Source organism: Chelmon rostratus, chromosome 11, assembly GCF_017976325.1.
Source record: "Chelmon rostratus isolate fCheRos1 chromosome 11, fCheRos1.pri, whole genome shotgun sequence".
Lineage (NCBI taxonomy): Eukaryota > Metazoa > Chordata > Actinopteri > Chaetodontiformes > Chaetodontidae > Chelmon > Chelmon rostratus.
Window position 1 is genome coordinate 16,969,822 of NC_055668.1, and position 25,079 is coordinate 16,994,900.

The 25,079-nt window shown below is 44.0% G+C and overlaps 1 protein-coding gene across 1 annotated transcript; it reads left to right on the forward strand.

The window, feature by feature from the left end:
* Window positions 1-1,318: 1,318 nt before the first annotated feature.
* On the forward strand, window positions 1,319-24,114 carry LOC121614367 (protein FAM53B-like). Its single transcript, XM_041948198.1, has 5 exons — window positions 1,319-1,432; window positions 11,535-11,816; window positions 13,694-13,748; window positions 16,314-17,188; window positions 22,890-24,114. The coding sequence occupies exons 2-5, from the start codon at window positions 11,736-11,738 to the stop codon at window positions 23,241-23,243; spliced, it is 1,365 nt and encodes a 454-aa protein (XP_041804132.1). The 5' UTR covers window positions 1,319-1,432; window positions 11,535-11,735; the 3' UTR covers window positions 23,244-24,114.
* Window positions 24,115-25,079: the final 965 nt, after the last annotated feature.

The following is a 25,079-nucleotide window of genomic DNA, read 5'->3' on the forward strand; positions in this document are numbered from 1 at the left end:
GCTGCTTTAAACCTTTTATGAGGAGCTTACAAAGTCATTAAGTAATGACAAGAGTCCTGCAGATTTTATTATGCAAAATCAGTTTGAGTAATGTGCTCCTGACACTGTGTGCCAACAGCTATGTGTATGTGTGTTTGTTATTTTGAAACTGTGGATATATCTTGCCCCACCTTGGAGGCCTACTGTACAGTCACTCAGGAAGTCAAACTGGCTTTCTCGTCTGAAGGGCCCATTTTAATCAAAGGGGAAGTTGGAACCATTTCTTTCTGTCATCTTATAAAAGTATTTTATTACCATCCGCCATGAAATAAAATAAAACATAAAACTGTGGATCTTGCTGGGTTGAACTGGGCTGTAGCCTACAGCACATTCACCGTCAGCACTTTCATGGCTTTTGGGTTGGCCCGTGTTTGAAGCTACACTTTTATTCCACTCATAATATTAACCTATAAGTTTTTAGACTTGATGCCATAGCCCACTGACTGCCCCACCAGCATGAATACCATGCTTTCATTTTGACCTCTCAAGTGTGATACTGCAAATATTTATGTTTTTTCACTCCATCTCCCTGGAAACACGTTTGAAGGTCTCCTAATAGGATTTTCGTGGATTGATTGAATTACTGCACCATGTAGCAGTGAAGTTTTTCCATAGCAGGAGAGCCAGTGTGGAAGTGGCAAAGATTTCCTCTTTCTAAGCATTTCGGACCTGGTCACATTCTCTTCTGAATGACTCTACCATGCACACAGAGCTGAACATACTAAGCCCCTTAAGTTCATTTTAACTTTTCGATATCGATATATGTCTGCGTCATTGTTTTGGGCTGCTTCCGAGTTAAACAGAGAGAAGGGGCTGACCAAGAGAAATGGAAGTAACTTTCTACACCAGTTATTAGCGTAAAATGAGTTTTAGTAGTACTGAATTGCCTATACTTATCAGCTTCATTAGCGTCAATGAAAAGCATAGTAGCACAAAGTCGTGCATGAGCATCGTAAATACCTGAGGGAGGACCACAGCGGACCATACCAACTCGGAAGGGGTGAGATTGTGTTTGTTGAAAATATATTTTTGCGCCCTGTGTCTTCACACACGTAAACGTTTTTGTTTTCAATTACCACTTCGTGCTTAATGTTTGAACTGTACAGTAACCTTGTAGCCGCGTTGGTAAACAGTTACTACTCGTGCCCTTTTTTCCAGTCTGCCCTCCGTTTGTTCGTAGGCGGATATTGTTACAAGCAGCGCTGAAGGCTGAAAGCAGCAGCGAGCTCTCAGCTGCTCGCAGTCCTGCTCAGTCCTGCGCTGGCAACGCTGAACTGGCGGCTGCAACTGCGACAAGCTTTTTTTTTTTTTTCTTTTAAATGTGTGTGTGATTTTTCTCTGCTTTCCCTTTGTTGAAGATGACCTGAACTTCGAAAGAGCCTCTGCTGGCCAGGTAGTAGGCATTTGCTCGGATACATGATCGCTGTTCAGGCATGCATCACCATGTTTCTTCTCTCAAGGCTGTGAAGTTTACTTTGTCTGCTCATGCTGGGTTTCCTCTGTGACTGAAGCGTTACATGACAACATTGTTAGGGTGCTTTCGGGCACAAATCAGAAAGCATGATTGTCTTTTCTGGAGTTGAATTCCTAATATTGGCATTTTGACAGTCGGTCTGCGCTGCCTTTAACCAAATTAGGCACAAAAGGTGCTGCTTCTGGCTGTAACACTCATTATAGATGTCACATTACTGATTCCAGCTAAGTTATTCCAACACTTCTACATTAAATCAGCTGTTTTTAAGCGAGGCATTGCATATGGACGAGAAAATCTGCTGCGTTTGTTTGCCTGGTCCGACCAACCTGTTGCTGGCATTAAAAGTTTGTGCTCAATAGCCTGCTTTAGAGGGGGGGTGCACACACTAACCAGGCTCTTTGAGCAAGCAGACTCCCCTCCATCTATCAGCCGTGGTAATAAAGCTCAAACACAGTCCCTGTAGGTGGAGAGGCTGTGTGGTTTGCTCTGCAGCTCATATTGACACACATATCCTCACCACAACTCGTGAGACGAGATTGAGACAATGTTGGATGCTTTCAGTCATAAGGCCTGGCTGCATATCTCTCACCAATCTCCACCACACATTTAGGATTTTGTTCCCTCCTGTGATAGTCATCTGAAACTACTTATTGGCTCACTTCACTCAGTGTTCATCAGAGGAGGTGATTACTTGGAGGTGATTGTTTCATGTGTCTTTAAGGCTGAACTGTGAGACACTTTGTTCTTCCCCAATTTAGTTTCAGAGCAAAAATATAAACCTGCATCATTGGAGTCCAATCACTGTGTACACTGTGTTATACTCTCTTGTTATGACTACGCGACAAAGTCTTATATCCAGAATTTACTTTATTAGTCATTCACGAAAGTGAAACTGTGCATGCCCATGCTGAAAAGTGATAAGATACTGAACAGAACATAGAGAAGAGTCTGCCTAACCTAAGCCTAAAATTGTTTTATTACCAAGTGAATAAAGGATTTATTGGAGGCTGTGTCTGTTAATCGAAGGACAGGGTTCACACTCATATTGAAACTTCTGCCTCCTTCGTTCACAGCGAAAGCAATTACGCTCTGAGTATGGAGCACAGTGGCAGAGAAACACTAAACTGCTCATTTGTCAGTGGTGTTTCCTTTGTGGGTTCGGAAGTAACTCTTGGTGCTTGTGTTTTGCCCTCTCTAATATTGCACGGCAGTTAGTTGATCTTTGTGGACAGCATAAACACAATACAACGAAGAACTGGTTTGGTCCCAGAATACCTGGAAATGTTCCCTGCTGCCACCATAGTGGCAGTTGGCCACTGTATCGCAGGGATGGCCGGCTACCTTTGGTTAACAGGAAATGTCAGCAGTTTTCTCAAGAATCCTCCTCAGAAAACGGTCTCTCAAGTGCAAGGTGTAGCCGAAGTTCAGGCTGGAAGTGAAGCAGAGAGCTGGGCAAAGATTTAATCACCTGTCAGCATTAGTGTCTAATTACAAAGAGTTTGTTGATGAGGGTGCCACTGGCTGGGCTCAAAGAAAGCTTGTTGTGAGTATTTCTGATCTGATATCATGTGAACCTGCAGTTGTGTCATTTGCTGTACCTGTGAATTTTATCTGAACAGGCTGCGTGGAAAATATTCCGTATTTGTGCCAATGATTTGTTTGTTTTTTTTTCCTCATCACAGTTGCTGGTAATAACTTTTATCGCTTATTATTCTGATTATTTTTCAAGTGTAGCACAACTTGATGCACTGCAATTGTACTCGACGACAGCTCTGACATTGCTAGTCTGTAAACTTGTTTTGGACATACAATGGATAAAATTTATGGGAGCAATTAAGGCCGGTTGGTTTTTAAAGGGGATCACTCTGCACTCCAGTGTGTGCTCAAGACGCACACATTTGCAACGTCTTTGTGTTGCAGGCAAAAGGCCCTATTAGAGCCCCATTCTGTCAGTGGGCAGCTGTGTGCTGAGCAAGCCACTGGTCCATTCTCTGTCTGTGTGTACAACTCTCCCTCAGTCCACACACTGACACACATTCGGACACTTTCCGCCCTCTATCAGTTTCTCTCTTTTAGACTTGTTTCGTTAGAACTTTTTACATGTTTTTCGCTCTTATTTGTCTTTCTGTTCCACTAATGCTGTGGCTGTCTTTATTTCCCTTGTTCTCTGGCCCGAGGCATTATGCAAAGCTACCAGAAAAAGGGTTGTTAGCCATGCCTGTCTGTGCTTCCATGCTACCCTCTATTCATCTCAGAAGCTTCCCTTTCTTCTCCATGACCAGCAGTCATAACTGCTGCTGCTTCACACACACACTGAAACTCATACCACTTGGCTTCAGGGAGTTAAAAACAAACCTTGGTGATTTCTCTTTTTCAATATGTTTGTTTCAGTGCTGCTATTCCTAATTTTGTATATTCCTTCCTCATTAACATGATAGATTTGTAAGTCTGGCGTCTCGACGCCCACAGAGCCAAAGACCTGCAGCTGAAAAGAAAAGAAAAGAGGCATTCTCGCATACACCAGAGAAGCACTCCCCCAACCCCCCAAGACGGGCACCAGACTCTACTTAGAGATGAAAAGCTTCTGGGATGCAATAGGAATGCTCCCATCACACATCCCACTGTGGTGATTCTGTGTGGTGACAGTGAAGAATCATCTGAAGTTTAAAAAAGAAAAAGAAAAAAAGAAGAAGTTAGCTCTGGTGCTGTTTTTTGACTCTCAAATGAGTGACTTTATACCCTCAGGGTCTCAGTTTCAACTCTGAAATCTGGTAAAAGAGAAAACACTTCACTGGCATTGATTGTTAGTCTGAGTTTGTTTGCATGTCCACTGTCTACACAGTCACATTGTGGGGACTTGTTCCTTGGGGTAAGGCTAGGTTTAGGTTAAGGTTAGGGGAAGAGTTATGGTTGAGCAAGTAGTGGTTATGGTTAGGCTAAGTCTCCGGGAAATGAATTAAAGTCTATGTAATGTTCTTAAAAGTGATGGAAATGTGTGTAACCTGTATTCTTGTGGAAAACCAATAGTCCAGCTGAGCTCATGTTTTGTCTTTTGTTGCTTGTGTCATCATAACACTCCTGTTATGAATGACAGTGGTTGCCATTGTTCTGTTTGTTTTCCTCAGCTACTTTTGGATTCTTCTCCTCAACATGTCAGCCATCACATAGCTCCTGTGTGAATCATGCAGTGTAGAGATGGCTTTTCTGTACATTCAGTCTGGTGAAACGACCCCCCCACCCCCACCCCCTCCAGAAAGAAAAGAGAAATGAAAGCTTCTGTTAGTGTTTGGAACAGACAGCCTATTTTGATATATTTTTAGAACCTGTTTTCCACAGTTGTGACAAAACTTAAGCAAAGTATGGGCTTCTACAGTCAACTGCAACAGCCTGTCCTCATACAAGCCTGACACTTGATGTGCTACATCCTCCAAAAGTGGCTCTTTGTGCAAGCCCAGGCTTGAGAACAGAGCCAATGTGTCCTGCCAATCCTGCTTGCACAAAGAAGGCCAATTATCACGAGGACATGTGTCATAACTCCTGGCTGTAGGCCTTTACGGTATATTGTAATTGGTTCTCACTAGTTTGGTTCAAGTCTGTCAGCCTGTTTTACATACACCTGCAGGTCATTCCAAACAACAGCACCAGACTGAACACCAGCAAGCAGCAAGATTTGCAACCAATTAGCTTATTGGCAGCAGATCAGCTGAATCACTGCAGGATTTCAGGAAGTAGATTTAGGATGGCGCAGATGGAGATCCAACACAAGTACTGCATTAGAGAAGTTTAAGCCTATCTTTAGTTTGTGAGTCAGTGAGCCCATTTTCGCTCCTATTCCAACTTAAAGCCTGGTAAAACTAAACAGTGGATACAAAAAAGTTTCAGCTGTCACTACACACCTTCTTGCTGCCCAGCATTCACAATTACATGGATAGGATTTTAACAAAAGAGACTAATAACAATTTGATTTGCTTCAGAGGGTTTCAGCGAAGATAAGATCAAAGCACACATTCTGCCTACATTTGATACAATTTGATAAAGTTGAATCCGTCCCACGCGCACAACAGCTCAATAAATGTAAAACATAAAAAACACTCATCAGTCAGCATTGTTAAAACATAAAGACAGGGGCAAGTTAAAAATGATTGTTGACAACACTCTCAAGAAGTTGGAGGATTTAGAAACACTGCATTGCAATGCATTTGTATGACACCCCTACTACACACTATGCTGAGCAGTCAGAGGGTCCATATGGTGAGCTGAGCCCCCTCATGAATGAATGAATGAATGAATGGACCGGTGGAATGCTGCTCATAGTTTTCTTTCTGACATTCTCCCACCCTTCCCCTATCACCCATAATACACCTCCACGACATAACCACAGTGTTATGTAACAGCAGTCGTGTCACTTTATTGGTTGATTGGTAGTGACAACCTGTATAACATCACTTGTGCACACAACATGGGAATGGTCCCCCCTTACAGAGCTGGGCAGTTTTAGGGAACTGCTAGGAGCGCTGGAGGCTCCCATGTAATGTATCCCTGATGGATTAGGGCTCTGGTTAGTGTGCACAGAACAGAACAGGCACTCATGGGTAATGGAAGAAACTACAGACAGAAAGGCAAGGATTGATTGGGGGGGGGTAATTAGTGGGGTACCTGATGTATGGAGAGTCATGGCATGCGAGGGTCGCTCCAGGGGGAAGAGGCCCCGTATGTTCCTTTACTCAAACTGAAACACCTGATCCTACGCCTGTCAAGCTTCTTAAAAGTTCAGTTCACTAAGTCCTGGTCTGAGACACAGGGGTCGGCCTCAGATAAATTTCAGGCTGCCTAAATAGAGAAGCTGTGTTGTGTTTGCAGGTTGCACGTCACCATGCTGCAGCTTAGTAAAGTGGCTTTGGTCAATAGTCCAGTTTCCTATAACAAACACCGATAAAGAAATGATGAGCTGTTCAGATATTATTCTTGACTGGCTGGGTGACGATGTCCGCCTTGTGCACATCACCAGTTGTCACTGTTTTGTGTTTGGTTGCTATGGCTACCTATTAAATTCCTAGAAACAGCGCACCACATAGCAACTGTTTTATGAAGTAAGTCAGAGAAAAAGTGGCCCCTAGAAATATCTGTAAAAAATGTTACTGAAGTGATTTAACTTGGAAAAAATGCCTGTAATGCTTGTCGTTGTGAGTGGATGATATGACATTAAATGCTGCTCATTACTTAACTGCGCTGTGTCAGTGAATGTAACAATAGCAGATATGCTAAGGTGGCCTTATCTTGAAGTTATCACATGTCAGTAAACGTGGAGCAAGCCAAGTCAAGGCTGACTTTATGATGCAGCTTATTTACTATAACTTTTGATATATAATCATGGTGGGATGTAATGTTGTACTGGAGATTTTTTAAACAGAAGTGATCAATGAGGCATTTTATCTGGAGTTAACTCAGTGTCACAATGCCGTGTGGATCTCTCTTCATGTATTTGGTAATGAAGTCAGTGCGTTCCACACCCAATTCAGCAGCAGCATGTGACCACAAGGGAAGCACACCCCGTATACTGCAAAGGGAAGTGTGCTTGCATATGTAACGCTTTCGTGTCTTCATGCCAACTAATCAGTGAGAAGAACGGCGATATATAACTTGACTTTCAGGTTGGCCTACTGAAAATAGCAATTCTCAAGAAGTCCTTGTGAGTTATGATTCATGCTTCTGTTGTCATGGCGTAGCTTCTAGGTAACCGCTCCTATTCAAGAGTAAAAATGAAGCCAATTATCTTTTTGCATTTCTCATTAAGTGCTTGTTGTATTTATGCAGAGGTTGTTGGACTGTCGTTAGAGAAACATTCAGGGGAATCTGCGAAAGGAAGCCAGAACCTGACTACTGACAACGCATAAAGTTTGACTGAATGAGCTCTTCATTGTTTATGCACTTCTGAGGATCTAGTGGTGTGATGGCGTGTTGTTTTTGGCCTGTGTTCCTGTGCCAGTGGGTACTAGGGTGATGGCCAGAGCATTCAGTGGTATGTCTTGACCTCCCTAGGACCATTTTTACGACCTTGGCCTCATAGGGGTGGCTGTGTGTTCACCCTGAATTAACAATCCACACCGCAGACGTTCACAAAGGAATGGCTCTCACTTTTATTCAGCCCAGACTAGAAAAACCCTGAGCGTGCAAAACTTTTCTTTTTGATGTTGTTTCCCATGGCCTTATTGACTAGAACAGATGCCATCATCCAGCTTCTTGCACCAGAAACTATGTTCTTCCGAGACCAGCCTGGTTAGAGAACACAGAATACACATCTTTGTTGTACTACAACTACTTCTATCTTGTAAATTCTTAAAAATGGTTAAAATTTCAGTTCATTTCTGACATATAACCTTTTCGAAATACATTTTTTTTGCTTGTATTACCCATACTGGGTTTTGTTTGTTTGGTCCTCACCGTTTCATTACTATGAAATGAGTTGGTTTCTTTCAGCTGCAGCCACCGATCAAAGTCTTGACACCAGACGCGCTCCGCACAAGTATGCAGTAACCAGAGCCAATTGGTGATGGACACCAAACACCCCTTCACAGAACTTTAGGGGGCCCCAAATAGGCTTCTATTCATCTGCCTGTACAAATCACAGCCTGGGCAAGGAGCCATATTATCTTAGCTGCCCTTTCTAGTGCCCTCCTGAGTCATTGGCTATTGTGAGCCAAGAGCTGCTGTCTGCACCCCAGCGTACACAAATCTGACAAGAATTACCATTAGGTTTTCAGTCCACAATGGAGGTCAAATTTAGCTACAAGAACCTAGGATGTTTTATAAGCCCAAAAAGCAGCAGAAAGATGGAGCTTTCCTTCAGTTTAATTTGAATCAAATTGGCAATGACAACTGCACGATTATAGAAGCAGATTTGACATAACATCGCAAAGCCTGACGTCGCTCCATCGCATCTGGTAAAGCTCAGTAGACATTTGCTTTGGACAGGCGTTATTGCAAGTAGGATGTATAATGAGTAGATGACTGAGCCTGTCTTACTCCTGATCACAACTTGCTGGGCTGCTGATTGTCCAACTGGAAAAACGTGGCAGCTGTCCTGAAAATGTCAAATTTCTTGCAATTGAACTAATGTAAACGGAGAACTAGCACACCCAGTCGCACGGTCATGCCCCATTTGACATCTACAATGCCTTGTACGAATTACTACGTACGATGTTAGGGTGCATTGAGAGGGGGCAGGTCAAATGGGAAATTAAGCCACTCCCCTCTGTGTGCGGATTGGTCCAGCTTTAAGATGCTGACATCAAACGATTCTTGGTGAAAGGTGGAAAAAAAATGAGCATGGGAGATGTTGGCTGGCTTTATGATATTATATTTAACACGCCACTCAATGGAAATGGTTAGTGTAAGAGTGTGACCCATTAGGCCTGTAGGTGAGGTGTCAAGCAAACTGAACTTTAGTATGATTGCAAGTCAAACAAAGGTTTTTCAAAGAGCGACATGTAGCCAAGACACACTTTAAGCAGTGAAAATCAGCTCTACGGTTCTCTCTCCATTAAGCTCTGGCTTCACCATCAGGAGGAGTTGCTTCATTTAGTAAGCATGGCTCCAGGTTTGACTTCACACTCGGTCTGCCCTCTCCCATGACCCCACTTGCCAGCCACTACACACTACGCTCTACACACACACTCACACACTCGAGTGCAGGTTAGCATTTGCTTATGCATGTACAGACACATATACATAGCCTGTGGTGCTGTTTCAGCTCCGATGGAACACGTCACACTTCCTAACAGCACCAGTCAAACAACACACTGTAACATGCTTTACACATGACTGTCTTGCTCCCCAGCTCCCACTCACACACACAAGCCCTGCTACGTTGCCGCACCCATTACTCTGTGTCAGTCCTAATCAGTAAAGCAATCTGCAAAACTGATCAAGAAGAGCCCCCCCCCTCCTCCTCCTCAGACTCCCACCACCAGCACCAGACCCTCTTGCCTGCGGAGGCCCAGTTGTGCTCCACTGACTCTCCGGGATAAATGGAGATAATGGGAGTCATATGCTAGCAGTTGGTTTGGGGCAGGCCTACATGAAACATTTATAGTCTTCATGTAGTCATGGGGCTGGAAAAGAGGGAAAAGATAGAGATGACATATTGAAACAACAAGACTTGACTAGACTGGTACAAAATTGCTTTATCAAATCCTTGTGTGATCAGCCTGCTCACATTTTCTTTAATGTGTCCCCTTTTTGTCTCTGCACAAGTTAGTGTCCCACAAAAGTCATTTAATACCCAGTGAACACTTGCATGATTTTCTAAAGCATGTTATATAAGTGCAACAGCCCTTACTGACCATGAAACCACATGTTACACAGGCGGGATAACATAGCAGAGCTGGAAGATCCATTCGCCTCATGTGTTGCTCCACAGCAGAAAGCTGTCATTAGCCAACAGTTGATTGGTGGGATCTGAACCGTGCTCGTACTCTCTAATTGGATGCTGTCAGTGTGTTTGGCGGTTGGCTGATGAAGGAGACGAGCTCAAGCCAAAGGTCACTGCAGCTCTTCCGACTTTTTTTCCTTTCCCGTACAGAGGATAAACAAAGCGTAACTGAACCTGCCCCTCATTTACCAAGAACCTTCCCATGCATTAAGCAGTATCAGAAAGGCTGAGTAGAGCAGACATGACGAGGCATGTTTGTCATAAAAAAAGCACATAGACCATCTGCCCTACATACAACTCCCTCCAAGTGTTTTAAGAGTTTGTTTTCTGCAGCAACTACTGTCTGTGCTCTGCCATGTGCGGGTGCAGCCAGTCAATAAGGCAACCGCAGCTCCATATATGTTCCTTTCCTATTCATGTTTCTTAACCACATCTGTAGTCGTGTGATGTGAGTGATGGCTTTTTCCCAGATTAGCTAAACTTTGCTTTCTGTTACAGCGTGTTTAAATTCCCATATGTTGAGTGGATTATGTTGACATGCCAAATGTGCTATTACACACAGGGATAAGGAAGCAATTTAGCATGTGGCAGCATGTTTTGTTTCTTTATAGGCATGGGGCTATATGGAGAGCTGAATGGTTAAGTCATTATAAGTGTCAGGGTGGTAAATGTTGCCTGGAAAAACAGAAGTCAGTACTCATCTTTCTCAGCACCTCAGTTGTGAACCACTGCTTTAGGCCAGCAGTTAGATTCAACCGTGGGCCAGAGTTGAAAACATTGAAAGTAGAACTAAAAATTAGAACTGATTCAGGCCGACAGAGTTACAGCAGCTTATATGGATACTCGTTGGGCAAAAAGTGACTCTTATATGTGAATATGTTCTATATTGCACTATGAGACTGGAGATGTAATTGATCTTCCACATGTGATTAACTGCTTCATTTATGGTTGAATGGAAGTACTGTTGTATTTGCCTTAGAAGAAAATTGTTGCAAATAGGCTAAAGCTATAAAATTAAGACTGTGTTTGAATTCACGAAGTACTCTTTTCATGTAAAGAGCCCCTCCAGATATGTTTTAAGCCATATACATGTTATTCATCTGTTCTTGTTAAACTTATTTGCAGCACCACAGGCTCTTTAAACAGAACAGAGCAAGGCACAGTTACTGCGGTTTGCATGCTTCTCTTCACATAGGGGCTGATTGGATAGTACATATTTGTAGGGAATTATATGAGCCTTGCCTTCAGTGCATTAATGAAAACTCCTTTTAAGGGGCTGGATTTGGCCCACTTTGTGCTATTTGCCTATAATTTGCTTTGGGCTACTCTCAAACCCGAGGTGTGTTTAGACCCATCTCTTTACTCATCTTGTCTGACAGTCAGACACACCCAGAAGCTGGATTTTTTGTTTTTTTGTTTTTTTTGTCCTCCAACTACCTGTGGAGGCAACGTGAGTGGAAAATAGTTGTTGAAATATGTTGCTATGTTCTGCTGTGATGTGATAACACTGTGTCCTACATGTAAAGACAACTTTGAGTGTGAGTATTTAAATTAGTTTTTTATATACTCATCTGATTTCCATCAACACAGGGATCGGCTCAAGTGTGAGAGACGCCCTCCAACCTCCAGCACCATCTCCACCATCAGCACTCGAGGGCTGCTTCGCAGATGGGAGGTCACCAACCGGTCGTCTGTTTTGCCCAAATGTATCTGCCATCCGCCCTCATCTAAGATGGCTGCCTGTGGCCTTCTTCTGCATCCGAACAGACTGGAGCAGGGCTGCGTTTTACCATGGTGATCATTTTGTTGAAAACACTGGAAAAGAAGAAGGGTGTCAATGATGTAAGGTCCAAGAACATCGAGAGACGGCTGGTGAGAGAGACTTTTTGAGTTTCACACAGAAAGCAAACGAGCTGCTAACTATTGTTGCTGTTAAGGATGCGCACAGTGTTTCACATGTTAGGCAGTAGTCAGCAAATTAACAGGTCAGTGATTATAGTACATACTAAGTGCATGACCACATGCCACAAATGGCACCTGTATACTCACTTGCACAGTGTGTGTAAACACGTTAGACCACAATCGAGTAACCTGTTCATAAAGTCAAATGAAGACCAAGCCTTTTCACTATAATGGTTGTCTTACTCCAGCCAGATGAGAAGATCCATATCAACCTTATCTTCAGATCCATATCAACTTCATCTTCAGATCCATATCAATTTCATCTTCAGATCCATATCAACTTCATCTTCAGTTCGGTAGCAGGTGGTCCAGGATGTGTTTAGCCCAGCTTAACACAAAGATTTAAAGCAGGGAGAAGAGCTAGCCTAGCATAGCTTAGTTCAAAGTATAAAAATAAATACATGTCAACAATAACATCTTCCTCTGTTTCACTGTTTGTGCCAAGAAAGGCTAAACATGCCCCCCCCCAAGTCCTGCTGATGTTTGGCATATTAAAGCAAGATCTTCTGTTTCCTTCTTCACGTTTCTTGGTTTCAGTTGAAGCAACCAAGAATGTCTGCGCCTAAAATAAGGAGTCTTTACATTTTATTTTTATACTGCTCTATTTAAGTGCCACAAGAGTAGATGAGTATTGTAAAATTTGTAATCTGATCAAAGCTTTCACTCTATGCCTTAGATTTTGTCTCCAAAATCTAGACAAACCTCTCAAGTGAGGGTGTATCAGAAAAATTATTTAACACAGATTAACATCAAAATCAAGATGATGAGCCTTGCAAATCAACACATGAAAGCTTTTGGGCAGTTGCAGCTGTTTGCTTACCCATTTCACCTTTTCACTTATCAGTTAACCACGTTAATAGCTTGAGGTTGTTTAATTTAATCGTCTTCTGCAACATGATAGCCTTTATTTTGGATTCTATGCCCTGTATCTTAGAAAACATTTTTTGTTGTGGTAATAACCTCAAGGTGAGTCAGAGCAATCTGTCATGGTATTTTCCTTTTGTCCTCTGTGTAGACAGCCACCACCCTGTTGTCAGAAGTGAGCTGCGAGAGTGTAGGTGTCTCAGAATACAGGCGTGGGTAGACAGGACTGTTTTATACTCCCCAAACCTTTGTTCTTCATGCAAACTAAAACAAACATACCTGAAGCTGTGGCTACAGGGTAAAATTATCGTTCAGCATCGTCTCAAAAGTTTAAGTAAATATTGAGCCAACTGTTTGATTTGAGTCTGGCCTTACAAGAGTAAAATGATAACATGGTATTAGTGAAGAAATGTGCTTATTGTATTACACATATAAAGAGGAGTTTAAATGGGGGGGGGGGGGGTCAGTTTTGACAGAGCTAGCATGGAGTAGCCTAGCCTTAGCTTTTTGCTGATTGAGGCTTAGCGCAGTGGTGGAAAAAGTGTTCAGCATTATTGTAAATCCACTGTCATTTCTCCTTTTTGCTCTGTTTTGGTCTCTCCCAACTCGTGAGGGAAATGTCTGGCTCTTTAGGTGCTAAATGCTCGACTGTGCTAGTCGCTAACTTTAACAATGTGCTGTTTGGTGCTAAGCAGGTAGTAGGTTTGTTAGAACAGCAGAGTTTGCTACTGCAAAACAGGAAAGTTGCTATAAAACTAAAACAATAAGCAGAAAGACACTGTAAAGTAGTAGTAGTATTGTTAATATAAAGATATTGATTGACTAAAATGCTTTGATGAAACTGCTATGGATTTTCATGGTCTTGTGTTGCCCACTTTTTGGTGTATTTTGTATCTCTCTGACTGTCTGCCTGGTCTCCACAGCGTGACCTCCACACCATGAGCAGGGGGACCACCCTCTTCTCCTGTGGAACCGTGGGTGAGTTATCTCCATTTTCCTCTCTGTTTGTCTTCCCTTCTTTGCTTCCTCTTCCATGCAATAAAAATGCATTCATTGAAGATGTGGACAGTATCGGTGAGATAGGATCATTTTACCATAATATAAATTTTAAAAATGTAATGGCATAATGGATTGCCCCTTTAATCCCTTGATAAATCGACCCCTCAAGGTCAGCGACCCTCACTATAACCGTCTCATTGTTTATCCCCTCTGTCTCACTCGGTCTCTCACTTCTCCCTTTCTCTGTCCGTCACTCATCCCCCTCTCATGATCAGGGTGCACCTGCCTCCACACAACGTTGCACACCACTCTCATGGGAGCAAACTGTAATTGAATATGCTGTTGCCCATGTCAACAATTTCCCTTTGGCTCAGTTAGTGTTGCAGTAATTACTCCCTGTGTTAAAAGACATGCGACTGTTAATACAAGCCTCTGCTATTACTGACTATTCTCCTTTTCTTTTGCTGGGAGACATGGTGACGTCACAGGGAGGAGTGTGGCTTGCTGTTTCCACAGTTAATGTTGACATTAACATTGTCTAGCATGTCTTGTTAGTTCAACCAGCACTTTGTCCCTTGCTTTCAAAGGGTGGCCTTTTGAAGTTCATCCCTTTCTCCCTTTGTCAAGTTGTTTTGCTAACATTCCTGTCAGGTCGTCACTGTAACCCCCGTGCATTGTTTGTCCGCCCAAAACAATGATTTCCGTCCACCAGGCTGTGAGAGAGCATGCCAAAATTAGAGACAAGCATCCAAAAGGATGGGATTTGGATCAGCAAGGCTGCCCTTTTTGCCAAAAAGTTTCAATAGATTCAACTTGATCACTTGGCTCGGTAGTTCAAGCCACTATGACACATTACTGTAGGTGTATTATCTCCCACAACTGTGTGGTAGACTCTTTTGTGCAGACGGTGAGATACTTGGCCAGTCCTGCTGCTTTTCGAAGCACATCCAGCTAACTGCTGGAGTACTTGCCAACTGCTTCACTGCCTGATTTCATATTGTAATGTGTAGTTCATGTTTTTGGAATTAGAATTCTTTCAGGTTTTAAATAATCAGGAATGGGAATGCTATTTCTTTGTTCGTTTGACACCTCAAAAACAGCATCTATAACATTTGGTGGACTGACATGTCCCAACTGAGAACAAGTCATTGTAGAGCTATGATTTCTACCATAGACAATTAAATTTTTTTGTCAAGTATGGTACCATCACAAGCTGCAGCTGAGGTTTCTCGGCATGTCTTTTAGCTGTTTATGTGAAAAATACAACCAACTTCTTCAGACTTACAGAACATTGATTTCTTAAAGTGCATTGAGTGTCCGTTTTAAAGTGCCACTATGCTTGCAGAAAATTAAGTCCTGTTAGTTTTGTGTTTTGCAGCTTTCAGCACAGTTACACATGAGCAGCACTGGTTTGTGCTGTGCAGCTGCAGTGTTGTTCCCTCTTGACTTAATCATGTCATCATGACAAACAACTGATTTAAGTGCACCAAAGCACATGATTTTTGTGTTGAGTGGAGCGTAACTGCCTGAAACAACCTTAGTATGTTCAGTTTCTTCCCCACTGTAGTTACCTGACAATAATTTCCCTATCTTATACTTCCGTGCTGTGGCCAGTATGTTTTCAGGTTGTCCGTCCGTCAGTCCCATTCTCATGAACATTACACAAAATGTGCTTAAATATTAAAACGCAGAATTCAGAAAAATTTAAATGGAAAACATGGAATTTAGGAAAAAATAAAATGGAATCTGGAAAAAATGAAAATGGACTTAGGGCCCTGAGGAACCACTGCAATTAATGGGCAAAGTAGAAGAAAACCTCATGAAGAGCAACAGAGGAGGGATCCATACATTTACATTTACATTCTAAATGTATGTGAAGAATGGCTCCTAAAGGACAATGAGCAAGACCAGGTGTCACCAAACAGACCTAAACCACATTACCTCCACCCCACCTTCCAGACTTGCCAGAAGACTACACAGACTCACATGAGCAAAGTTGTAGTCCACCACAAGCTCATGGGTTCTGGTGAAATTGAGCTTCAGGTGATTGTTGTTGTACCATGTGACAAAGATCTCTATCAGTCCTCTGTAAAAATAGCCTCTAAGTGAAGACAGCATGTTTCTCAGTGGAAGTTAGTCACTGGAATCATACACGTCAATATAGTGATGACTTCCATTTCACCCAAAAATACACTTAATACCTATTACTAAATTCCTTCAAAGTCCTCACTGCGCATATGAGTCTGGACATGGATGTAAACTGCAACGTGACTGGCTGGTGGAGGCATGTAACAGCAAGGTGGTAATTCTAGCTTCTTTTAAACAGCTCATCCTTACAGCAGCCGTTCCCTCTTGCCTTAATCTTATTTCTGTTTGTACTTCCTGTTTATGTGGTGAACATTTACGTGTTCTTTTCAGATATTACTGCTTTCCTCTAAACTAGAATTCACCATGCTGCAATGTACAGAATGCAAGTTTTGCGCACAGATGAAACACACATGAAAAGGTCAATGAGAGTGAGTTTGTATGTTTTGAACTTTGCAGAGGCCGATAGGTGGCTGGACCTGGGGCAAAGCTGTGCCATCCAGCAGAGAACACCCTGCCAGTCTGGTGCCAGTCTGGAGAGCCTGTGGGATGTGATGCCTGCGCCGGGAAGCTGGCACTGGGCCAAGGAGCCAGGCAGCGCCACAGCAATCACCAGTCTGATAAGAGATCTCAGCCTCGTCGACGGCAGCATGGCCAGCCCCCACTCCCAAACCACGTCCACCACTGCACACTACACCACTACCGCTACCAGCCAAGCTCCCACGGCACCCCCGAGCAAACGCCAGTGTCGCTCCTTGTCGTTCTCTGATGAATTCAGTGGGTTCCGCTCATCTTGGAGGCCTCAAGGCTCCCGGGTGTGGACAACGGTGGAGAAGCGAAGGTGCCACAGTGGAGGAAGTGTGCGAGGAGGAGGGGGTTTCTCCAGTGGCCATTGTCCCACCATGCAGCGTAGCTCCAGCTTCAGTTTGCCGTCACGCACCAGCGTCCCTTCAGATGGATCCCTCGACCTGCCTTTCTTCAACCAGCAACTGCCTCTCCACCCTCAATTCACTGCCTCTCCAGTCTCCCCTACCTCTCCTTCCTCGCATCACCACCACTCCTGCCATCACCACTTCCTCAGGCCTCTCTCCCTCTCCCATGAGCAGATCAGCCTGCCAGAGCTCCAGAGGGAAGAGGCGTCGGAGGCCAGCTCCCCGGACTCCACCCCAGAACTGGGGAGGCGAGCCGGGCAAAGAGCCGGGGGCACGGGGTGTCTGTCTCGGAGCAGGTCCCAGCCCTGCGTGCTAAATGACAAAAAGATTGGTATGAAGCGCAGGAGACCAGAAGATGCCCAGGAACAGCGCCCCTCCCTGGACCTGGCAAAGATGACTCAGGTTAGCTGGAAATGTCAAATGCATGTTGGCCTGCGCAGACAAGCCCACACACTCACATGCATTTGAATGCTATTATAATTTGATAGTGTATCTGTCGTTCACTGATTAAACATAAATCGGCATTAGCTTACTTTTAATCTTCCTTTAATGCTGCAAAATGTCCTCTATTGCATTTAGTTAAATCCTGGACCGAACACACTTACCACGCAGACAAATACCTTTTTGTTCTCAGACCAAGGGGACGTTTAAGAGATCCACAAACATAAGCGGGTCTCTCTCCGTGTCTGATCAGGGACTGGATTAAATCAAGCTGAATTAAGTTTTTTGGGTCGTCGGTCCAGGGCTTCAGGGCTAAGTGATCTCAGGCCTCCCTCTCTCCAGCTCAGGGAGTGGTGCTTACTGAAGGAGCATTCCTCATGTTCGGTCACGCTGCCTAGCGCCACGCTCTAGCAAGCCCGGCTCCGGTTTATCATTACATTAATTGTGTTGGGTAAACAGCTCATCCAAAGGTTGGACCACTTGCTTCTCTTCTGCAACTTCCATTCTCTGTTTCCATCTTTCATTCCCTTGTACTGCTTCATCCGATTCTTTCTACCATCAGGCAGTCAGAGCAGGCAAAGGTGATTAATAGTGGGGATATTTGGATGTGCAGAACTCCAAAATTGCTCTCCCCACGACAGGAGTTTGTTTGTAAGGTCAGAGGGAAGCAGTGGAACAGCCAGAGAGCATAAATGACCCCTGGTCAAACCCAAACCCAAAATAGAACCGTGCAAGTATTTTAATGACATGTACTGTTTTGATGCTTGGCAGTGCTCTGATGTTTTTACAGAGCCCAGAAAGATCTTTATTTGATTCTTCACATCACATCCTGCTACATTATTCATTTAAATGCTCTTGGAATTTCTGCACAGAAGCTAGAGCACCAACAGCAGCCACTGTACTCCGACACGATGTAATGACTCAGAACATTCATATTATGCACTAAAATCTTCCCTCATCATACCTCCTGTCACGGAAATATTGTTATTTTCCTGTTCTCTTATTAGAAAGCACCATCAGTTCATCCCTCCACCCTCCCTTCCTTTTCCCAAAGATTTGTGTTCCCAGCCAGCCACCCTCAGGACCTAGCCAGGGTTGGATAAACAAGGCTTTGGTAATGGAGCCTAGTGAGCGTGTTTCCTCTAGTCATGCCAGAAGCTAAGAGGGGAAAATCAAGCACGATGATCACACATGTACGCACAGATACACAAACACACACATGGAGTCATTTTTATGTTGCATCTGGTTGCAGCAGTGTTCGAATGCTGGAGCAGACCTCTGCAGATGATTGCTCACTTAGCCGTTCTCAGCGGTTAACAGGCAGAGCCTTTGCTTTTAATGCTTTTTTTTGGTTTGTTTTTAATTGAACTGACTTGCGTGGTTTGCACTGTTGAAAGGAGTCAGGCCGTGCAGGTCAGATGGGTCATTTCAGATCTAATGTTGCTGTGTTTACTCTCTCGCTCTCTTGCATTCCTGGAGTGAGGAAAGGAAGCAGTTACACAGCACATACAACATCACTTAGCACACTTTCACCCTCTCACTTCTCTTTCTCTCCCTATGTTATTTAGACTTAACTTCTTAGTCTTTTTGTCAAATGTTGCATCTGCTGTGCCCAGGAACCTATTCAAGCAGAGCTGTGCTGTCGGTCAAGCTAAATGAAATAACCCGAAACTGAAGATTTGCGTGGTTGTCATAGTTTAACGAGGTGGTTTGTCTCTGTGAGGGTCAAGGGAAAGCTAGCTGGCAAACTGTTTGGAAAAGGAAGTGATAATGTGGAAACGCAGGGCTGGTAACAACCCACGTCTGTTCTAGTAAAGAGAGAACATTACCGTCAGCGTTGGGAACAGATGAGATTTTCTCGCCTCTTGTGGGAATTTGGTTCTTTGCGTGATTCGTGGAAGAGATTTGTACCTGCAGTTAAAATGTCAGAATCACATCACATTTCTAGTATGTGACTGTTTTACCTCAGCTGTTTTTGGGCAAACTTGATGTGTGAACTGCTGACGGCGTGTGTGTGTGATTTAAGTTACTCCATTTTTTCCCACTCAGCCCTGCCTTTAAGGTATTAATAATTATTGCCTCTTCTCACACCTACACACACTTGCCACCATAGTTCCTCCATTTTCTAGGTGTGTGTAGATAAGTTAAAGTCCCCAGTGTGTGTTGTCTGTGGAACGTGGTGTAATTTGGCCTCTAGATTCCTCATCCACGTCAATGAAGGCGGGTGTGAATTCTGGGGATGCATGCCATGCTAATCGGCTATAACTTGACTACAGTAGGGATTTACATGCGGCCATCCCCAAAATTCCTTGAATATCCTCCCTGTCAGCCTTGTATATCAGCTCACTCCGCTGTCCACGGCCTCATTTATATCCTCGGCTGCCCTTCCAACTTGGCCCTCCATTGTTTTTTCCTCGGGCGTAGTGAGCTGTCAGACAGGGAATGTTATCGCTCGATTCTGGGTCGCTTGCTGAATGATTGTTGAGGCAGCTCACACTTTGCTTTTGAGGAAATGGTGTGTGTGAGGCCAGCCCGGCCAGTTTCACTGGGATTGTGTTATGTCTGTGTCGTCTTTGCAGCCCCAGATGACAATTTGAGCTGGATCGATGTACAACTTGAAGAAAAATTACAGGCTATTTTTGGCTTAGCTGTGTTAGCAGTAGAGGTGGTAAAAGGGGGCGTGTTGAGCGAATGCTTGAATGCGTGTGTGCGGCTGCCTGTGCATTCAGGAGAGAAATGGCAGGGCGAAGAAAGGGGGTATTATTTCTGCAGGGAAGCTGGCAGACAAACTCCTCACTCCTCTCTATTAATATCTTCTCCCTGGCCCAAGTTCGAGCTGCTCTGCTCTTCCCCTCCTCTCCCAATCTCTCTCCATTCCTGGGATGGCAGACATGGTGATCATAGCTGAGTGGCAAGCCCTGCAGGCTTATGGGAACACCTAGGTGGGCGTCTCGAGGTGCGGCGTTGCAGTGTATGTAATGACATGCTGTGACTTGTCCCAAAGGTGCTTTGTAAAGCATCACCAAATGCCAGTATGCAGTCACACGTATTACCTCTACTTGTTCAACCGCTGCTCCAACTTGACATATTTATCTTTTTTCACCTTACCTGAAGGCATGTGCTCATATCTGCTGAGCATTCTCTCTGCGGTACAGTGAATACAAAGGCACCGACTAAAACGTTCTCACACAGACAGCAACACAGATAAATGATGCGGAGGTGTGCAAGTATGTGGTCTGGCGGTCAGGAATGAGTTAAATTCTCGGGTCTTTGTTTGCACCTTTGCCCTCTCTTTTGTTTTACAGTTGTTTGCTGCTGGGGGTCTGTTTGCCTGTCTTCCTCAGAGCTGTGTGTCGCTGGATGTTGTTTTCGTGACCTAATTACAGCACAGGGCTAATCCGAAGAAATATACTCATATTTGGATTCTGTGCATAGATTGCATTGAAAAGTACCTGCATGGCTGTGTGTGTGTGTGTGTGTGTGTGTGTGTGTGTGTGTGTGTGTGTGTGTGTGAGTGTGAGAGAGAGAGAGAGTGTAAACCTCTCTGTATATGTGTGCTTATTTGTGTGTGTATGTTTCTAGTCAAGTTCACAGCAGGGCGTTTGCCATAGTACTTAGCGGGGTGTTATTTGTTGTTTGCTGTAATTATTAGGAGGATATTTGCCTAACCTCTTGGCTTGTGCGTCTCCCACAGCAGCTTCCTTTCAGCCCAAATGTTGTAGATAATGTCCTTAAAGGTGAAATTCTGGTCATGTCGATCAACGGGAAATGTAGGCTGTTACGGGGTAATCCAATGCATCCCATGAATGGATTAAAGTTATAATCCTAATAATACGATTTTCATAATAACATGCTCAATTTTTCATACTATGCCCTGCGATCATGAGTTTAGTATCACCATCTTGGACAACATTGTTGATTTGTTTTGCTTTTAAACACATACAAAAGTTGCTCTTTGTCTTTTGCATTTCTGGGATGTTTGCTGCCTCCAGCAGTCAATACATGTGTCCTTTCAGAGCTTAGGGACCTGTACTACACCCGCCAAATCAGCAAGAGCTGAAAACTTAAAGGAGAATTCCACTGAGTTTACACATGAGGTTCAGATTATGCATCATGAGGAGTACCACTCAGCCTGTGAAAACAGTAATATGATGTCGTCTGAGGCTCCGGAGGAGCTTTTTTATTTTTAGGAAATTTAACCAAAAGCCTGCATTACAAACAGGAGATGTGAAATTTGAAATTAGTAAGAAGGATAGTTTAATGAATGATGTTTTATTCTGGGAAAAGCAGTGAGTGAAGTGAGACAGCATGAGCTTAGAGAGCGTGAATGGTAAATTGAATATAGGTTGGATATATTCCATCTGGTTGGGGGTATGCTCAAGGGAAAAAAAAACACACACAGGCAAAGCTGGGTACACAGCTGAAATCCAACCCCGCTCCCCCAACCTGCCACCACACCCACCCAAATCCCAGTCAGCCTCGGCAGATTTTATAGAAAGCATATTGTGGAGAAGCTGCCTCCCCCTCCTTTTGGTCTTCCTTTCGTCTCCTCCTCTGCTGTGATAATTAGTACTGGGGTAATACTGGGGGTTGAGCAGAGACAGCCAGGGCTCAGAAATCCCCTTTTCCACTCTAGTGGGGTAACTACAGCAAAGGCCTCCCACTCCTCACACAGTCACATCAAGCATTTGCAGATGAAGTGTCCTGAGTTTGAGCAGCTTACACGTAAAGTTAATCCAGCAAAAGTGAGCAAACCTTTAAGTCAGACAGCCAAAATCCTGCATTATAGTTTTCTTTTGGACCGTGCTGAATCAGGGCAGGGAAAAAAAAGTGAGCCTACCAAAGTGAGATTTAAAGAAAGGGAGACTCCCAGTTCATTGTAACAGGAAAAGCAATGTCCTAACACACTGGGGAACATTAGAGGTGTCTGTCATGTAAGCTGAAGCTCTATAGAGAAAACCTCATCTCTATTCACCTCCATGCCTCCAACATCTGCTGCTGGGGCACTCCAGAGATCATTAACCCCTTCACTGCGCTGCACGGCTGCCTTTCTTTGTTGCAGAGAGGAATTCAGGGTGGAGAGAGAGCATGAAAGCAAGCCAGGAGACAACTTCTTAGTGAATTAAATCTCTTTAAGGTCAAGTGTTTAGAGCTAAAACACAGTTGTTCACGTACACAATCTCCCTGACTCTCCCTGGAGTACAGAACTACAAAGCATCGTAAAAACTATGAATAACAATGGCTTACACTAGAATGTCCTCCAGTGTACAGGTTTGGGTTCCCGGTCATGCCGGTTATGGGTTTCACAGTGGCTTCCACAGTGATAAATAGGCATGGAGCACGGTTTGAAACAAGATACCTTTTGTGGTTTGCAACTCATCTCAGTGTTTTTCTCAAGCAACCCAGAGGGTTTGAGCTTGTGTGTGTTCTTTGATGGCCTGTGTGTGTACTCGTGTTTACATGTTCACATGCCGTCGTTGAAAGGGAAGGCCGGCTTTCGGCTGCCCAAACTGAAACCCAACCTCAAACTGACATTCTGGAAAACCCTGAGCTCCACTTCCTCCTCACAGAGTTCTTCTTCTACTTTTATAGCCTCATTAGCCGGAATGTGAACACAAGCGGAGGTGAAAATCTATTTTTCCTGTTTGTCTCCTCTTCACAGAAACTCCAGACTTTTCAGAGCCTGAGCTGCCCCGGGTTTTCTGCCACCGACGGCTGCCAACCAAGCCTGCCCCCTCCCACCTCTGAGACCTCCAGCCAACTGGATTCAGACTTCACTGCTGTGCCCGAGCTGGGACTGGAGTCGCGGCAGGAAGTGGCGAGAGATGACGAGGAAGAGGATTCATCCTACGAGGAGCTGGATAGCGACTCGGCTTGTAGCGTGGACTCGCGGTCCGGGTCTCCTGTCGGCATCGTGGATGGTAAACGCACCCTCTGGAAGGGTGATTGCGGGACACAGAGGGACATTTTCCAGCTGGGGGGAGAGCTGGATCTTGACCAGATTGAGAGAAACTGAACATTTTATAGGAGATTTTCAAAGAATGTGTCTGGACTGTTGTAGAAAGTTATGGGACATTGATGATGTACCATGAGGTGACTATTAAGAAGGGCTGTGAGAAAGAGTGGAGGAAGTTTCTGTCTACTTTGAAAGGAAAAGATAAGGAATGTGATGTAGATGATAAAGGATTAAGTATGTGGTTAATGGCCGGCTTCTTAATGACACATTTGCCTTGAACATTCTTACTGTTTGAATCAGTGGCCGTAGTTTTTTTTTTTATTATTATTGGGTTATTCAGCTTAACTCAGGAGTAGGAAAGTGATGGTTAGTCTTAAAGCCCCCACTGTCTTTTCAACCTGATGACCTTTCCAAAGTCAGCTAACCATAGAGTTGTAGTACTGTAGCAGTAGCTGGGCTCTCCTGTATTTAGCTCGAATTGTTTTTTTGTTAAGAGAAAGTGAGGGTATCGAGGATGGGGTGAAACAGGGAGGGGTAAACAACAGGAAGAAGTATCTTCTCACAGACTTACCCTTGACCTTCCGCTTCAACGTTTGTGCACACATGAAAATCTGATTTGTTTCGTTTGCTGAATGTAGACTCAATAAGCTTTACGAGGAGTTCGGGAAATGACGGTGCCTTCTTTTGGATGCTTGCTCTCCCTGTTCTCTTCAAGAAACTAGCCTCAATCGAAGCCGCCTTTTCTGACCTTTTTGTAGTTTCTTAATATGCAAATTGTATATTTGAATTCAACACTGAATCTCAAGTTTTCAGTTCTAATATCAATGTATATTTTTCTAAGTAACTGTTTTTTATGAGCTGTTTGTGAAGGAGCAAGACTGCAAGGCCTTTCGTCTAACAGAACGGACATGAAATAAATTGACGACCTGCACTCGTGCGTCTGGTTTAATTTCAGCTCATTAATGGATGCTCAAGGTTTCTGTGGAAGACTTTCACTTTGACAGATCAAAGGTCTGAATAAGCTGCAAAGTTTCCAGCGACTCTTTAGAAGTCATACCCGCTCCCCCGCGCCCACTTCCTGCGCCACATTTCAGAACCATTTTATTGCAGCTCTCTCATTCAGACTTCAGTGTATTGAATGTCTGTTTTTGATGTCCTTTTGTTTTTGGAGCAAATTAGTTTGGCATTTTCTTTTCACAATGACTATCTAAGCTATTTACAGCAAAGTTAGGTAGATCTGTATAATCCCCTAATGTTGCCCACCAGCCCCAAACAAAATGGCAGGAAATCTAGACATGGAATATCCCTGGCTGGTAACCCAGCATTGACCAGAGGAGGTGATGTCAGGAGAAAATGTCCCGGGCACTGCGAGGCAGACAGACAGACAGACACGTCAGCCGGGGCGAGTTTGTTCCTCCCTGGGATTTCCTATCATGTCTCTCTCATGTTTGTCCAAGTCGCTGAAACAAACTCAAAAGCACCTGCCACCTTTTTATAAGCCTTTCTTCTACAGGAGTCTGCATTAAAGGCCTGTGTCGTCATAACTATTGGCCACCAGGGAGGCTGGCTGCTGAAATAAAGTGATAGGGCAGATTGTTTTTCCAACACGGGGAGGAAAACCCTGCCTGCATAACAGTGTTTACGTCCAAAACAGGATGTTCCAGCCTGTCGCAGCTTTTCCTTCGATCATGGCCTTGAAGGAAGGTGAAGTCCGACATCTCAACCCTGAGGTGTCGGCTTACACAAACACACACCCCAACACGTACAACACACGCACTCATTCAAGGGCTGTGAAATAGATACTGAATGTGCTAGGTTTGTACACGCAAAAAACTTGTCATCTGACCCGGAAAACTGTCTCAGCTGTCATGTTTCCTTCTATTTTTTTAATCCCGA